The sequence below is a fragment of the Strongylocentrotus purpuratus genome, unplaced genomic scaffold (assembly GCF_000002235.5).
Source record: "Strongylocentrotus purpuratus isolate Spur 01 unplaced genomic scaffold, Spur_5.0 spur5_scaffold_18, whole genome shotgun sequence".
NCBI lineage: Eukaryota > Metazoa > Echinodermata > Echinoidea > Camarodonta > Strongylocentrotidae > Strongylocentrotus > Strongylocentrotus purpuratus.
Window position 1 is genome coordinate 33,971,665 of NW_022145603.1, and position 16,318 is coordinate 33,987,982.

Genomic DNA, 16,318 nt, shown 5'->3' on the forward strand with positions numbered 1-16,318 from the left:
CTATAGTATATACGATCAGGTAGTGCAAAGCAAAGCAAATTGGAGCGTGATTGTCGTGGGGTCTAGGCAGGCGCGTACGCAGGATTTTTTCAAGGGGGGGGGGTTTAACATTTATAAATCGGGCCGAAAATTTCGCAACGACTCAGCCAGCCGCTGAATAAGCGCGGGGGGGGGGGGGGGGGGGGGGGGGGGGGGGGGGGTAAGAGGTCACTTTTTTTTTTTTGGTCCCAAAAAAATCGTAACGACTCAGCCGACCGCTGAATAAGCGGGGGGGGGGGGTAAGAGGACACATTTAAATTAATTAAAAATAATAATAATAATAATAATAATAATAAAATTACATTCCTTACTAAAATTATAGTATAAAAAAACAAGCAATATACTTTTTTCACACTTCAATTTTCTCGGTATTTACTTTTACATTTTGAAGGATATTATGCGAGGGAGCGTAGCTACCGAGTGAGAATATTTTTGCATTTTTTATTTGTCTAAACGCTGCACTCTTGGGCCCTGCAGAACCTAAAAGTGTGTTGCAGTCTTTAGTCAGTATTTGCTATACATTTTTTTTGTGTGCACTTTTTCAAATTTTGAGGGGGGACGTGTCCACGCGTCCAGTGGCGGATCCAGGGGGGTGCAAATTTTCAAATTTTCGAGGGCAAAAAAAAAAAAATGTGCTCACAAACTGCTCATTCCAAGGTCCTGCACATGTAAGTTATATTTTTTTTAGATAACTATAACGTTAGTAGTAAATATTTAGACAAATTTCTGTAATGGTTTTGATTACTAAGTACACTATTCCTGTAAACTAATTGTACGTTTACTAATGATTGCAATAACATGTAAAAATGGCTATCATGAATCATGATTTTAAATAATAAAATAGAGTATTAATCTGTATTATAAATGATGCAATGAGCAGATCTCTTCTATGGGCCAGGCATTGATGGAGCTGTGGTACCATGAAAGTGAAACTGGTTTTATGAGGTGGATGATATATGAATTAACAAGGCCACTGATTTAGGTTAGGAGGGGTGTGTGGGGGGGGGGGGCGTCCTATCATCTTCTTTTTGCATTCCTTTCTCCTTCATTGACATGATTTGATTGAAGGATTAGAGAGCTGGACATTTAAGAAATTACAAAGTTAGCTACATGTATGAGTAATTGTAAAATTGTTCATTTATAAAAACTTCAGTCAATGGATGACTGAGGCACTCTTTTTACATTTTTCTAAAGTAAGTCTGGGCTTTTCTTTGTTTTTGTATTGCAGAATCCTAGGTAAAGTGATTAATTTAATTATCTGTTTCGTACTTCACACCTATCTGTATTCATATTATTTTGTTAATGTTTTCATATAATCCCAATCATATCTGTTTGTATGAATGTTATATCAATTTAGGACATACTGTTTGTCTATAAAATTGATCTATATATTTGTCATTCAAGACAAAATATGACTTGTTTCAGTTTGAAATAATGGAAGGACTAAAAATTGTTATAATTTGTATATTATTATGTTACTGGATTTTTGTTGAATTGTATTGGCTAATGGCTCTAACTTGATTAAAAATACTGTTTACAATTTTGGGATTGAAAATGATAGTGTGTGAATCGTGCACAATGAAAAAAAGGAAAGCTCAAGGCCTATTTATTTTCATTAAATCTTGAGATTTATTATTTTACACTGTTTCTTTCTCATAGTATTTTGTATAAGTGTGTTTATAAAATGCACTTTGTATTAAAGGTTCAGTAATATTGCCTACAAATTGCATTTTTTTAACAGAAATTTTCTCAAGATTATTTTCTTGTCAATAGATGTTGGATTGAGTGCGGATAATTGCCCGAAATTCTAAACAGTACCTTTAACGGAGGAAGTATTTAATGAGAAGCACTTTTGTCAGGCTTATATCGAATCATTTGGTCATCGCGTTGGGTCGGGCGGTCGCGTTACCTGACCTTTATTCACGAAATGTTTGGGTTAATGTTTGTGAAATAAACCCCTCTCATCTACTAATGCCCTGGTCCACTTTACATGACACTTTGAGAAAACTATATGGCAAATCTATGAACGTTGCATGATATAATCTCACTTTCGTTTCACAAAAAATCTTTTAACGCGACCGCCCGACCGGACACGATGACCCAGTGATTCGAAGTGGGCCCTTTTTCATGAGTTACATACAAGGGATGGTTGTAAATTCTCTTACTATATAAGAACTGAGATTCTATAAGTATATACTGAGTCGTATGGTATGCATGTTGCAAATATATTATAGTTTAAAATGTACCGGTAATGCATATTGCAAAATTTGTAAAGTTACTATGATACATAAACATGGTTATTTTACCACACATAGTTTATGAATGACTTTATTATAGAATAGCTGATCCCAGAAAATAAAGAAAAAATAAATAAGGTGATTGGTTCCCTGTCAATCATGAATTGTGTTGCATATTTCTTGGCATTCCATAGACTACATAGCTTTAGATTTGTGTAAAGAGATGATAATAAGCACTGATTTAGTCTTTTATTGTTGTAGCTATAGAGCTTTATGAATCTAATTAAAAACCTATTTCATGCAAAATTAAAATAGTATGAGCCCAGTCTCCTTTTGAATCATAGAATAATCTAACATAATCCTACTAATCAACAATTTCAATTGAAAATGAAAGGTTATATTGAATTAAATCTATTACTTGCATTAAAAAAAAAAAAAAAATTGTTATTGTTTAAAAAAAAGAAAGGTATCTTAAAACAGACAATGTAATACATTACATTTCTTCATGTGTTTAATTTCTAGAGAAGTTTTCAATATTGCCTTGCCGTAAGGCTTTGGATTTATATATATACCGGTATACACTGTATATTACAATGTAGCTCAAAATAAGTAAAATCATTTGGTAGGTTTTTAAAGGCAAGCTCAAAATAAGATGAAAATATGTAACATTTAAGAAGTGATTTTGTCTACAATTATTATCAAGAAAAATAAGGGATGACATGTCTGACATACTTAGCCCACATCATAGTTCTTAATAATGAAAGTAATTTGTTGAAGGAAGTGAACATTCATCATTTTGTCTGAAAGCCAAAATGACTGATTCTATGAAATCAGAGTAATTCCATCTGGTGCATGTATCAGAATGTATTAGATATGTGGGCCAATTTTATCTAGTAAACATTTTGTGCTGGTTGATTGCCATTATTAGTGATTCTGTCTTTGTAAAGATTTATGAAAGTAGTGCAAAAGGAGAAGAAAATCAAAATATATTTCCTATAATTTATGAATAACTGTTTTGATTTTGTGATATGTTGCATTTTCAACTTTTCTCAATCAATACAAAAAGGAAGAGACAGACAGATGGAGATGGGGGAGGGTGAGATGCAGAAATACAGGTCTATAGAGTTTAGAGATAAAGAAAAAGGGGGAGGGAGTGCTCATTAGAGATTGCAATGACATCCGGGGGATAGATAAAACGTATGAGTTCAAGTAACAGCAAAAGTGGGAATCAGCCATCTGAAAAAAATTGAAAGGAACAATAGAGTGAAAGAGAGTTAGAGAGATTGAAGAATTTTTTCCGGGGATCCACAAACTACAAGCACTGCTTTTTAGTGAATCCCCCCATTTCCTCAGAAATTTATTTTTTTGTAATAATTTTATTATGTGCAAAAGTGTATGTGTATAGTTACATGTACCTGAAAAAATGAATTATGTATGAAAAAACGTAATACATTTGTTTATCTTTCTGTTGGAAATGAAATACATATGAATTGAGTTGAATTGAACGATATCCTTCAATCTCTTAAATTTCTTCCACTTTTAACTCTTTTTCTCACTCTCTCTCTCTCTCTGCGCGGATCCAGGATTTCTTAGGGGGGGGGGGGCAAATTTGAAATCATGTGAGCCAAATATTGGTACTAATGGTGACCATCAGTGGCGTAATGAACAAAAGCGTTTGAAGGGGGGGGGGGGCAGGAAAAAAAAGTTTTTCAAAGTAGGTGGGGGAGGCTAAAGCATTTATTATCACGTAGAGCGTATAGCATAAATTGACGTGGGGTTCAGGGGAAAAGTCACGGCGGGGGTCAAGGGGCGGAGCCGCCTGAAGCTCAGGGGGTATGGGCATTAATTAAGGTCAGGTGAGCATATTTTGATACCTTATTAATGACAATGGCAGGTCACCAATTAGTGTGGGGTCCATGGGGCTGAGCCCCAGGGAACTCGGGGATTTGAGGCATTTTATAACGGTCAGATAAGCATTTGGGGGCACGCCTTAGGGTCCTTGGTGAGGTCCAGGGGGTGGAGCCCCCGGAAGCTCAGGGGTTTTAGGCATTAATTACGGTCATATGAGCATATTTTGATACCTTATTTGTGACTAGCTGGCAGGTCACTAATTGGCGTGGGGTCCAGGGGTGGAGCCCCAAAAGCTCAGGGTTTTTATGCATTACATTACCGTCAGATGAGCATCCAAGAGCCCGCTTTAGGGCCCTAGGTGGAGTCCTGGGGCTCATGGGTATTAGGCATCACTTACGGTCAGACGAGCGGATTTTGATTTTTTTTTTGTGACACTGGCAGATCACTAATTGGCGTGTGGTCCAGGGGGAGCCCTGCCCCCCCCCCCTCCGCTCCACTCAGTGTTATTTAAGGTACGCATATACATGTTCCCTCCTTTTGAAAACACCCCCCTAAGTCCGGTGTGTAAAGTCAATACGGGCCGGATTTTTGTGTACTACGAGACGGACTTTGGTGCGTGAAAAGTACCCCTTTACCGGACATTTTGGGAACACGCTTGGTATCCCTCCGTTCACGGAGTGGGGGGGGGGGGGGGAGGAGCGGAGCCCCGGAAGCTTAGGGGTTTTAGGCAATAAATTACCGTCTGATGAGCATCCAGGGGCCCGCCTTAGGGCCTTCAATTGAGTCCAGGGGGCAGAGCCCCCGTTAGATCAGGGTTTTAGGCATTTAATCACGGTCAGATGAGCATATTTTGATATTGAGCATGATTTTGATATATCGTGACATTGCCAGGTCACTATTTTTTCTTTCTCTCTTTAATATGCTTTTTAAAAAAAAATGCAGGGGGGGATGAGCTCGAGCCCCCCGAGCCCTGCCGTTTCGAGGGCCCTGAGTCATGCATATTTCTTGCCTGACTGTACATTTGGGAATTTTTCATTTACCAACAAACGCATAAAAGAGTATAATTTTTTACTAACAATCCCGGAAAATTATGCCATTTCACAACATTTGTAAATCGCTGGTAGCGAATTAGAAATAAACCACGGTTGATTTTTTTTTGGCGGAAGGGGGGGTCTGCCCCCCCCCCCCGCCTCCCTCCATCAGTACGCAAGTGGTGTCCAGTGGCGTATCTGGCTCTTACTTTCGTTTAGGGGGGACGAGAGGGGCGCAAAAGCATATCTTTCCCCATTTTCTTTTCTTTTACCTCTTTATTTTCTTTCCTTTTCTATCCTCTTTAACTTTCCCTCCCTTCCTTCTCTTTCTCTCTCTTTCTCTCTGTTTGCTGAGGGGGTAGTGGGGAGGCAAGAGCCTTTCGCCCCTCCCCCCGATCCACACCTTGTTGGCGGGAAAATCGCAACTGATATCTCCCTTCTTTACTGTTCTTCTTCTTCTTTTTTGCCTTCCCTTTGTCTCCTCTTTTCCTTTTTCTTTCCCTTTCCTTCCTTCTCTCTCTCTCTCTCTCTCTCTTTTTTGGCGGGTGGGGAGGGAAGAGGCAATGCCCTTTCGCCCCACCCCCTATCTCCTTCTCTTCCACCTTTTCTAATTCTCTTCTCCCTTTTCTTTCCTTTTTTCTCTCCCCTTTTCCTTTCCCCGGCCTTCTTTTCCTTTTCTCTCTCTCTCTCTCTCTCTCTCTTTTTGAGAGGGGGGACTAGGTCCCCCGGCCCCCTCCCTCTGGATCCGCACCTGATGTGCGGAGCCGTTTATCCAGTAAAAGTTTTAAGATTGATGGATGCTTCCAGTTCCCAGGTGTTTGTGGTGTTGAAGCATTTCACCTGCTATTATCATTTATACTATCATTATATTATCATTTATAATTGCCAGAACGCAAATTGCATACAAAGGTTAATGCTGTTCTGGGGTGAAGGTGTAGCATAAAAGAAATAGATTTTTCAACCGCTATATTTTAGTATTTTTTAAATAAATGAGTTACAATTGTTACCTATTATATATTTTCCACCAAATTTAAGTTTTACCTTCTCGGCTATGATTTTCCCTTATTAGAAAGTAAAGTGAATAAAAAGACAGGAATTCATATAGCTCCGTTTAGTCTCATTTCACAACGCCCCCTATCGTCAGCGCGGTCTCTCTACTGATCGCGCAATCCCCAAATTTCCGTCCACACGACGGACCCAGATTTAGAGGAATGGCTAGGTCTACTTTCAACGTTGAGGGTGTGTTATTTTATCAGCTGATTGGGTGCGCTAAACGAAAACGGTACAGAGGCTGGACTAGGATCAGTTACGCCCCGGAGTTACGCACTACTTGTTCAGCCTGCTTGACACCATCCACAGAGGGCTTGACAATTAGGGTGGCACTCTCGCTAACCTCTGCGTTGTGGATTTTTCTAAGGCTTTTGACCATGTCAACCACACCATTGTTATGAACAAGCTGATTGAGTTAGGTGTACGTTGATCACTCTATCATCTCTACTATCTGCAGCTTCCTTTCCAACAGAGCGCAGACTGTCCGCTACCATGGGAAATCATCTCAAGAACAAGCCATCACCTGTGGGGTACCCCAAGGTACTCGCCTCGGACCGGTCCTGTTTCTGGTCCTTATCAACGATGCAGCTATTGAAGGTGATAACCGATGAAAATATGTGGATGACTTGACAATCGTGGAGGTCTTGAAGAAAACGCATCCATCTGAATTGCAGTCGCATCTATAGACTCTTTGATCCAATGGTGCAAAGACAACGACGTTGTCCCGAATGCTGCTAAGTGTAAAGCTATGCACATTTCATTTCTTCGCCAGCCCCCGCCACCCATCGTTCTTGACATAAACTCTACCACACTGGAAGCTGTCTCATCCCTTAAGCTCCTAGGTTTTTTTCCTTCAGGATGATCTCAAATGGGATGGGCAGGTCAGCCGTTTGATCTCCAACGCTTCCAGAAGACTTTATCTCCTGACTAAGCTTCGGAAGAATGGTGTTTACCACCAAGGATCTTGCTACTATCTACATATTGTACATCAGGCCAGTGTTAGAATTTGCAGCACCTGTTTGGACATCAGGGATCACAAACAACCACTCTGTAAGCATCGAGCGAGCGAGTTCAGAGGAGAGCTCTCAGGATTATCACCTACCCTGACTCTAGAACTTATGATGAACTGCAATCTCATCTTGGTGTCTCCTCTCTTAAAGAGAGACGCACATCCCTTTCTCTAAGATTTGCAGAATCACTTCTCCAATCTAAGGTTAATCGACATCTCCTGCCTGAGAGCAGAGTCAATTAATGACTGTAGCCGCATTCTGTGAAATGCACTTGATTTGTCCTCGCCTACGGATGAGAACTACGAGGTACCGAAATTGCCCCATCCCATCTTTCACTCGATCCTTGAATAATAATAAATAGAGGCTTAGGTAATTATCAGTATGTTGTATGTCATGTATTTCAGCAATAATATAATTATGAGCAATATTAACTGTCATGATGATTGGCACAGCAGGTTCTTCCATTCATTCATATTTTGATGTTGCATGTACTTTTATCCTTCTTCTCACTCTCTTTTTCACTCCCATTCCCTCTCTCTCAGCTCTATGTCTGTCTGTCTCTCTCTCTCTCTCTCTCTCTTTGCTCTCTCTGCCTCTTCCTCTCTTCTTCCTCCTCTCTGTTTCTCTCTCTCACTTTCTGTCTCTCCCTCCTCCTCTCCACCTCTTTCTCCTCTGATGATGTTTTACAGTACAACATTCTTTAATTATCTGCTATTCTTACTGTGACCAATAATACCTAAGTAATTCCATTGTTTTCATGTGCAATGTGTTTATACATTATACTGTACTCATATCACACTTGTGATTGCACACTGCCAAGACTCCAATTTTAATACTTTGTAATACTTGTTAATACTCACTATACCTTCATAATGGAATTTGTATTGCATTTTATCACAATTTTCCAATGTTACAGTTAATTGAACTCACGTATCTGTATACATTTTATTTGTTTTGATGTAAACATTTATTCATTTTTGCTAACAATATTTCATATCTTGTATTTATTTTTTTATTTTTTTGTTTTGTTACTACTTTAATGTTTTGATTTAAACATGTATTCATTGTTATATACCGTATTTGCTCTCATTTGCTATGTTATCTTTATATATATGTACATATGTTTTTGAATGCTTTTTATATGATTGTATGTTTGATGTAAACTTGCATTTTTAGTCTTTGGACTTTTTGGCAAGTCATGAATAAAACCTTATTTGAAAGGAAAAAAAAGAAGATTTTGAGAGAGACGGGGAGAAAAAATTGGGAGAGAGAGAGGGGAGATAGATTGGCAGAGAGAAAGGAGGAAGAGATCGACATGATCGAGATAGGAGAGGGAATTCAATGGTGATACATTAGGAGAAAGAAAGAAAGAAATAGAGAGAGGAAAAGGGTGCTGTGATAGGGGGGGGGGGGACAAAGTCGACCAGATGAACACAAAGAAATTGTCTAGGCCTGCTAGAAGGTCAATTTTAGTCAATATATATATTTCATAGAAGTGGTGTACTGCCCTCCCTCCGCCCTTCCCGTGGTAATTTAAATCCGATACAGAATCCGCGTTCGGCTTGTTGGTGAGTGCGAGTTCTTGCGCTAGCCAAAACGGCGGCGTGTGCGCTGGAGCAGAGCCATTGCGGTGTGTGTGCCGTAAACGGGCTGTGCTTCTACCTATATTCCATTTCATTAGTTTGCACCAGCTCGGTCCGCATTCAGCGACAAGCCCCGTGCCTTTTACACTTTAATGAATCGCTCGTTTCAAAAAGACAATTGGCACCGTTAAATCGGCCTTTGTTGGATACCGATTTTCTACTCGATTCCGGCCGGGATAAACGCACGTGCTCCATGGGCTACGTTATCAGATTATAAGGATCAAAGAGCTAATTTAAGAAGATAAGCTAACGTTTTGTCGTGGAAGAAATTTTTGCACTGTTCTGTGCTTTGGGTTTGACAATCTCTAATTTTATTTTGAAGCAAGTGATCGTGGAATATATTTGCATTTGGATGAATCAGAGCATGCACATTGGTTTATGTGACGGAAATCAGAACGAGACAATATGTCGAAATGTATCAGAACTCTCCACCTTGCATCACGCAATGGTCGTCTAGATGTTGTTCACGGAGCACCAGTTAGCAGGGTTGATAATGAAGGCCGGACACCTCTTCACTGTGCATCACGCGATGGTCATCTCAATGTTGTTCAGTATCTCGTTGGCCACGGAGCGCCGGTTGACAGTGTTGATAATTATGGTCAGACACCTCTTCACTATGCATCACGCAGTGGTCACCTTGATTTAGTTCAGTATCTCGTCGGTCACAGAGCATCGATTGGCAGTGGTGATAATGATGGTCAGACACCTCTTTACTGTGCATCGTACTGTGGACAGCTTGATGTAGTTCAGTACCTCGTTAGTCAAGGAGCACAGATTGGCAGCGGTGATAATTGTAACGAGACACCTCTTCACTGCGCATCACGCAATGGTTATCTCCTTGTAGCTCAGTATCTTGTTGGCCAAGGAGCACTAGTTGATAAGCTTGATAATGATGGTCAGACGTCTCTTCACGCTGCATCACGCAACGGTCATCTCCGTGTAGTTCAGTATATCATTGGTCAAGGAGCACTAGTTGATAACCTTGATAATGATGGTCAGACGCCTCTTCACTGGGCATCATACTGTGGCCATCTTGATGTAGCTTTGTTCCTCGTTGCCCAAGGAGCACAGGTTGATTTGGGCGATAACGATGGTCAGACACCTCTTTACTGGGCATCTTACTTTGGTCATCTTAATGTAGTTCAGTACCTTTTTGGTCAAGGAGCACAGGTTGATTTGGGCGATAGTGATGGTCAGACACCTCTTCACTGTGCATCACGCAATGGTCGTCTAGATGTTGTTCAGTATCTCGTTGGCCACAGAGCACCAGTTAGCAGGGTTGATAATGAAGGCCAGACACCTCTTCACTGTGCATCACGCGATGGTCATCTAAATGTTGTTCAGTATCTTGTTGGTCAAGGAGCACAGGTTGATTTGGGCGATAACGATGGCCGGACACCTCTTCACAGTGCATCAAGCAATGGTCATCTCGATGTTGTTCAGTATTTTGTTGGTCAAGGATCACCGATTGGCAGGGGTGATAATGATGGCCGGACACCTCTTCACAGTGCATCAAGCAATGGTCATCTCGATGTTGTTCAGTATCTTGTTGATCAAGGAGCACCGATTGACAGGGGTGATAATGATGGCCGGACACCTCTTCACAGTGCATCAAGCAATGGTCATCTCGATGTTGTTCAGTATTTTGTTGGTCAAGGATCACCGATTGGCAGGGGTGATAATGATGGCCGGACACCTCTTCACAGTGCATCAAGCAATGGTCATCTCGATGTTGTTCAGTATCTTGTTGATCAAGGAGCACCGATTGACAGGGGTGATAATGATGGTCAGACACCTCTTCAATTCGCATCAAACAATGGTCATCTCCCTGTAGTTCAGTATCTTGTTGGTCAAGGAGCACAGGTTGATTTGGGCGATAACGATGGTGAGACACCTCTTTACTGGGCATCATACTGTGGTCATCTTGATGTAGTTCAGTACCTCGTTGATCAAGGAGCACCGATTGACAGGGGTGATAATGATGGTCAGACACCTCTTCAATTCGCATCAAACAATGGTCATCTCCCTGTAGTTCAGTATCTTGTTGGTCAAGGAGCACAGGTTGATTTGGGCGATAACGATGGTCAGACACCTCTTCACTTTGCATCAAACAATGGTCATCTCCCTGTAGTTCAGTATCTTGTTGGTCAAGGAGCACTGTTTGGCAGGGTTGATAATGATGGCCGGACACCTCTTCACTGTGCATCACGCAATGGTCATCGCCACGTAGTTCAGTATCTTCTTGGTCAAGGAGCACTGATTGGCAGGGGTGATAATGATGGTCAGATACCTCTTCACTTTGCATCAAACAATGGTCATCTCCCTGTAGTTCAGTATCTTGTTGGTCAAGGAGCACTGTTAGACAGGGTTGATAGTGATGGCCGGACACCTCTTCACAGTGCATCAAGCAATGGTCATCTCGATGTTGTTCAGTATCTTGTTGGTCAAGGATCACCGATTGGCAGGGGTGATAATGATGGCCGGACACCTCTTCACAGTGCATCAAGCAATGGTCATCTCGATGTTGTTCAGTATCTTGTTGATCAAGGAGCACCGATTGACAGGGGTGATAATGATGGTCAGACACCTCTTCAATTCGCATCAAACAATGGTCATCTCCCTGTAGTTCAGTATCTTGTTGGTCAAGGAGCACTGTTTGGCAGGGTTGATAATGATGGCCGGACAACTCTTGACTTTGCATCAAGCAATGTAGTTCAGTACCTCGTTGGACAAGGAGCACAGGTTGAGAGAAGTGCTAATAATGGTCAGACACCTCTTCACTTTGCATCACGCAGTGGTCATATCGATGTAGTTAAGTTTCTAATTGATCTCGGAGCACCGATTGACAGTGGTGATAATGATGGTCAGACCCCTCTTCACTGTGCATCAGGCGATGGTCATCTCAATGTAGTTAAGTATCTAATGGAAGATCGCGGAGCACCGATTGACAGTGGTGATAATGATGGTCAGACACCTCTTCACTGTGCATCAGGCGATGGTCATCTCAATGTAGTTATTTATCTAATTGAAGATCGCGGAGCACCGATTGACAGTGGTGATGATGATGGTCAGACACCTCTTCACCATGCATCAGGCGATGGTCATCTCAATGTAGTTAAGTATCTAATTGAAGATCGCGGAGCACCGATTGACAGTGGTGATAATGATGGCCGGACACCTCTTCACTGTGCATCACGCAATGGTCATCGCCACGTAGTTCAGTATCTTCTTGGTCAAGGAGCACTGATTGGCAGGGGTGATAATGATGGTCAGACACCTCTTCACTTTGCATCAAACAATGGTCATCTCCCTGTAGTTCAGTATCTTGTTGGTCAAGGAGCACTGTTAGGCAGGGTTGATAGTGATGGCCGGACACCTCTTCACAGTGCATCAAGCAATGGTCATCTCGATGTTGTTCAGTATCTTGTTGGTCAAGGATCACCGATTGGCAGGGGTGATAATGATGGCCGGACACCTCTTCACAGTGCATCAAGCAATGGTCATCTCGATGTTGTTCAGTATCTTGTTGATCAAGGAGCACCGATTGACAGGGGTGATAATGATGGTCAGACACCTCTTCAATTCGCATCAAACAATGGTCATCTCCCTGTAGTTCAGTATCTTGTTGGTCAAGGAGCACTGTTTGGCAGGGTTGATAATGATGGCCGGACAACTCTTGACTTTGCATCAAGCAATGTAGTTCAGTACCTCGTTGGACAAGGAGCACAGGTTGAGAGAAGTGCTAATAATGGTCAGACACCTCTTCACTTTGCATCACGCAGTGGTCATATCGATGTAGTTAAGTTTCTAATTGATCTCGGAGCACCGATTAACAAGGGTGAAAATGATGCTGAGACACCTCTTCACTGTGCATCATTCAATGGTCATCTTGATGTTGTTAAGGACCTCGTTAGTCAAGGAGCACAGATGTATTCACCTAATCTTGGGTTAGTTAAGTACCTCTTTCATCGAGGAGCACGGGTTGATCTGCCTAATGAAAAGGGTGTGACGGCTCTTCACTATGCATCACGCAATGGTCATCAAAACGTAGTTCAGTACCCCATTAGTCAAGGAGTACATGTGCACCCTCCTACATGTACAGTGAATTTTAGGTACAGTTATTTTTAAATGCATGCCAGATATTTCATTTTTCCACCTATCTCTGTTTTCTGCCATCCTATTATTATTTCTTGTATACATGAATGATATTACTTGGGCTTCACAAATATCATTACAATGTATTTTATATGCGGATGATTTAAGTTTAGATGGAATGATACGATTTAATGATGAGCTTCAAAACATTTCTCAATGGTTGTATATTAACAAATTTATCTTAAATGTAAAGAAAAATAATTATACAATTTTCACAAACAAAAACATTACAACTGATGATGTTAAAGTAACAATTCATGGAAATGTTGCACAGCATTGTAATTCATTGACATTTTTTTGAATTAAAATTGATTATATAATGTCATGGCACGTACATATTGAAGCAATTTGTAATAAACTCTCGAAAGTAGTTGGTATTTTACACAAATTAAAACATTTTCCTTATAAGATTTTATGAATGACAAACAATGCATTGTTTTCATCACAATAAAGTTATTGCAATATTGTTTGGGCAAATTCAAATGATTGTTGTATGAATAGATTATATAAATTACAAAAGAAGGCAAAACGTATTATCTCTGGATCCCATTATCTTGCACAAACAAAACCTATTTTTGTCCGTTTTAAATGTTTTAATGTAGGCTATTTGAATCGAATGATTATAATATTGTTTTATTTATGTTGTTATGTCATGAAGGTATTATCCCTCCTAGTCTTTCAAACAAATTTTTTTTTGAATTTTTAAATACATTCATATGGAACTAGGAAATCGTCACATTTTTGTAAACCACTTATTAAAAATGTTGTCTCTAAAAATTCAGTTTTCTTTAAAGACCAATTTTATGAAATGAATTACCTCGTAATGTTAAAGCAAGCCCACCTTTAAATACATTTACAAAGAGATACGAACAATTACGTTTTATGTGAATAGCATGTTATCGGTTGTATGTATATGCAATCAGGTGTTAGGTAAGGTGTTAAGTGTTATAGGGTAAAATTCTTTATTATGTCGTAAGGGACCAGCGCCACATTAGACTTTAATATTCTTTCTTGCCGGTTTCCTCATTCGTATATATAATTGTATTTTGTGTTTATCTTTCGTTATGTCATTTTTATGTTCTTAACTTATCTGGAAATATCAATGTCATGATTATGTATGTTTTTATGTGACAAATGCAATATTACAAAATGTGTAAAGTTACGATGATACACCAACATGGTTATTTTGCCACACATAGTTAATAGATGGCTATATAGAATAGCTAATTCCAGGAAAGGAATGACGAGAACAATAGGTTATTGGTTTCCTGTCAATCATGAATTGTGTTGCTTATATTTTGGCATTCCATAGACCACATATCTTTAGTTTTGTGTAAAGAGATGAGCACTGATTTAGCCTATTGTTGTTTTATTAATCTAATCAAAAACCTATTTTATGCAAATTAGTTAAAATATGGGCTCTGTCTTTTGAATCATAGAAGAAAAAAACATAACCCATATTCTAATCAACAATTTCAGTTGAAAATGAAACTTGTTTTAACGAGGTCCTTGGGACCATGGAACTTTCCTCGTTATATCAGGAATCTTGTCATATCAGGGTAAAAAACAAAATAATATAAAGAGCTGGGACCAACAAAATCACCTTCTTATAACAGATACCTCGTTATACCAGAGCTCTTTATTAAAGGTACTATGTCCCATTTGCAGGCCCAAAAAATGAAAAAGTTAAATTCCAACTGCATTTGCAATATAATATTTATTTAGAACTTCCCTAAAAAAAGGTGGGGCTTGAAAATGTCTTCAAGTGGGAAAATAATGACTATTAGTTGTCAAATCGACTTTAGGGCTATAGAGCCCAAAAGTAATAGTCTTGATTTTCAGACAATTGTACCGAATGGTCATACGTTTTATGCTGCGCAAAGATTCAATCAGTTTAATCTTGGCCATCACAAGAAGTGGGTTATTGATGTAGACAAATGCTCATGTACCCTTTACAACTCTTTTCATGTATGTTATTACCAAAGAAGAAAAAAAGCCAGTCAGTCACTCAATAGTGTCTGACAGTGAAGTCTAGCAAGTAAACGGGTTTCCTTGCATAATTTGAATATGAGGACACTGCTAACGTTTAAATTTCACAGATAGGACATACATGACATATTCATTATTCCTGCAAAGTTCTACAGAATTTGAGGTTGGCTGCAAAAGGGACATAGTACCTTTAAGGTTCCACTGGACATGTATCACAAATATGTTGCTTGCATAACAGAAGAATTTTTTTTTTTTTTTTTAAATCCCTAGGTATCTTTTAACAGACAATTTAATAATATTTTTCTTAATGTGTTCACAAAATGCATGAATAAAAATGACTGTGATTCTATGAAATCGAAGTAAATATCCATCTGGTATGTATGCATCAGACAATGTGAGATATGTGGACCACTTTTATCTAGTAAAAATTTTGTGCCTGTTGATTTCCATGATGAATGATTCTGTAAATTTATGAAATAGTGCAAAAGGAGAAGAAAATAAAAGATATATTTTGTTATAACTTATAAATAACTGTTTTGATTTTGTGATATGTTGCATTTTCAACTGTTCTCAATCAATAAATAAAGAGACATTCAGATGGAGATGGGGGAGTGAGATGAAGAAATACAGATCAAGAGAAAGGAAGATGATGATAAGGCGCATTTATACTGTCAAATACCTCATTTTGAAAAGTCGCGATGTTTCGCGCACCCGTTTACACTTGTGCGGAAACATCACCTACTGAAAAGCTCAGTGATGTTTTGGCGTGTTTCAGTTGGTAATGCGCATGCGCGGCACTCCGATGAAAAAACTTTCTTCTTTCTGTCTTTCCTTATATTATTCTTTGTTTTTCCTTCTATCACCTTCTCTTATGTTATTCTTTATTTAGTCACTTTCTCTTTCTGTGTTTCCTTATGTTATTCTTTGTTTCTTCCTTCTATCACACTCTATTTCTGTGTTTCCTTATGTTATTCTTTGTTTCTTCCTTCTTTGCTTTTTCTTTCTATCACCTTCTATTATGTTATTCTTTGTTTCTTCCTTCTATCACCTTCTCTTATGTTATTCTTTGTTTTTATCATTCTTTGCTCTTTCTTTCTATCACCTTCTCTTATGTTATTCTTTGTTTCTTCCTTCTATCACCTTCTCTGATGTTATTCTTTGTTTTTTTTTATCATTCTATCATTTCCTCGTTCTGTCTTTCCTTATGTTATTCTTTGTTTCTTCCTTCTATCACCTTCTCTTATGTTATTCTTTGTTTTGTATCATTCTATCATTTCCTCGTTCTGTCTTTCCTTATGTTATTCTTTGTTTCT

At 39.3% G+C, this 16,318-nt stretch overlaps 1 protein-coding gene across 1 annotated transcript; it reads left to right on the forward strand.

Moving 5' to 3' along the window:
• Positions 1–9,266: 9,266 nt before the first annotated feature.
• On the forward strand, positions 9,267–15,286 carry LOC105444105 (serine/threonine-protein phosphatase 6 regulatory ankyrin repeat subunit A-like). The gene is made up of 2 exons (XM_030988966.1): positions 9,267–12,744; positions 15,276–15,286. Exons 1-2 carry the CDS (start codon positions 9,267–9,269, stop codon positions 15,284–15,286), a joined length of 3,489 nt encoding a protein of 1,162 aa, XP_030844826.1.
• The last annotated feature ends 1,032 nt before the right edge of the window (positions 15,287–16,318 follow it).